Source organism: Amphimedon queenslandica, unplaced genomic scaffold (assembly GCF_000090795.2).
Source record: "Amphimedon queenslandica unplaced genomic scaffold, v1.1 AMPQUscaffold_1933_Cont26062, whole genome shotgun sequence".
NCBI lineage: Eukaryota > Metazoa > Porifera > Demospongiae > Haplosclerida > Niphatidae > Amphimedon > Amphimedon queenslandica.
The window spans coordinates 1-1,235 of NW_003557729.1; the positions used below are offsets into that span (position 1 = coordinate 1).

The 1,235-nt window shown below is 32.7% G+C and overlaps 1 protein-coding gene across 1 annotated transcript; it reads right to left on the reverse strand.

Annotated features, from left to right (window-relative positions):
* Positions 1-410: 410 nt before the first annotated feature.
* Positions 411-1,126, reverse strand: LOC105316306 (NACHT, LRR and PYD domains-containing protein 3-like; the record flags this gene model as incomplete). The annotated part of the gene is made up of 1 exon (XM_011411139.1): positions 411-1,126. A coding segment is annotated over one exon (716 nt), but the record flags the coding sequence as incomplete, so codon positions are not given.
* Positions 1,127-1,235: the final 109 nt, after the last annotated feature.

Sequence of the window (1,235 nt, forward strand, 5' to 3'; positions counted from 1 at the left end):
GATATTTGTTACTGAATATTATATTCATTGTTTTATTATCTACATTTCTGCCGATAAATTTTAATAATCCAACATAAAAAGCAAGGACAGCTTCAAGATTTGAGTTTTGCTTCAAGTCTTCTTCAGTGAACATGGAGCCTGGATTGTTTACAAGATAAATTGCTGCAAAGTATTCTTGTAGTGTAGTGTGTATGAAACTGCTGGACTCATCTTTATCAAACCCAGTAAAGCTAATGATGGTGTCCATCACGCTCAATTTTGGAATGTCATGAAGCTCCTTTCCAAAAATATATTCCTGGTTCATTACACCATTAAAAGCTATTTTGGAAAGATAATGAAAATGCTCCCAAATGCCACTTAATATAGGATTATCAAAGTCAATTTCACGTATTAAATGTGGAGGCATTTCACTAGTTTATATCAATTTCTTTAGCATCAATGAGGTGTCGCTTGAGTAATGCACGGACATAGTAATTATAAACTCCGGTCATTGTTGTCGGGTATTTTGTATTATTAGTAAGTATAAACTCATTAAATACTGTACACATAATGAAGCAGGTCATTGGATTGTACAGCATATTTTCAATCATAGTATTACCTCTGTAATAAGAATAAAATTCTTGAAGTATTTCTCTATCTTGAAAATATCTGAAAGCATATTGTATGGTTTCATTAGGACCAAAGCCTCTAAGAGCAATATGTTTTGAGTCATCTTCTAAAAAGGTAAGCAAAGGATCAGTGGCAGCATGTCTGCTTGTAACTATCACTGTTGACTTGGGAAGAATGTCTCCTTTTATAAGTTTGATAAATATTGAACTTACACTGGTTCTCAAATGATGTGGAAGCTCATCAAAACCATCTAATATCCAAAGAACACCTGCTCCTTTTGTTTCATTAATTGATAACATTACTGCAGTCTCATCAATATCTTCACCATCAATGAGAAGGTCTTCAATGGTTTTAGCTTTTTGATTAGTTTCAAGACGCAGTGGAATTAAAATAACAATTCTATAATATGTTAAATATTCATCTGTTTGTCTAACCCATCGCAACGTTAGCTCTTTAGCTAATGTGCTCTTTCCTATGCCAGGCTCTCCTTCAATTAATACAAATCTTAGCCGCTTATCTGTCAGTGGTTTTAAAATATCATCAATTTTTATTTTTTCAAACCCGGTTTTTTCTTCAATTTTATCGTGCAAAAATTCTTTCTTATGCTTCTCCACTATGATTGATAT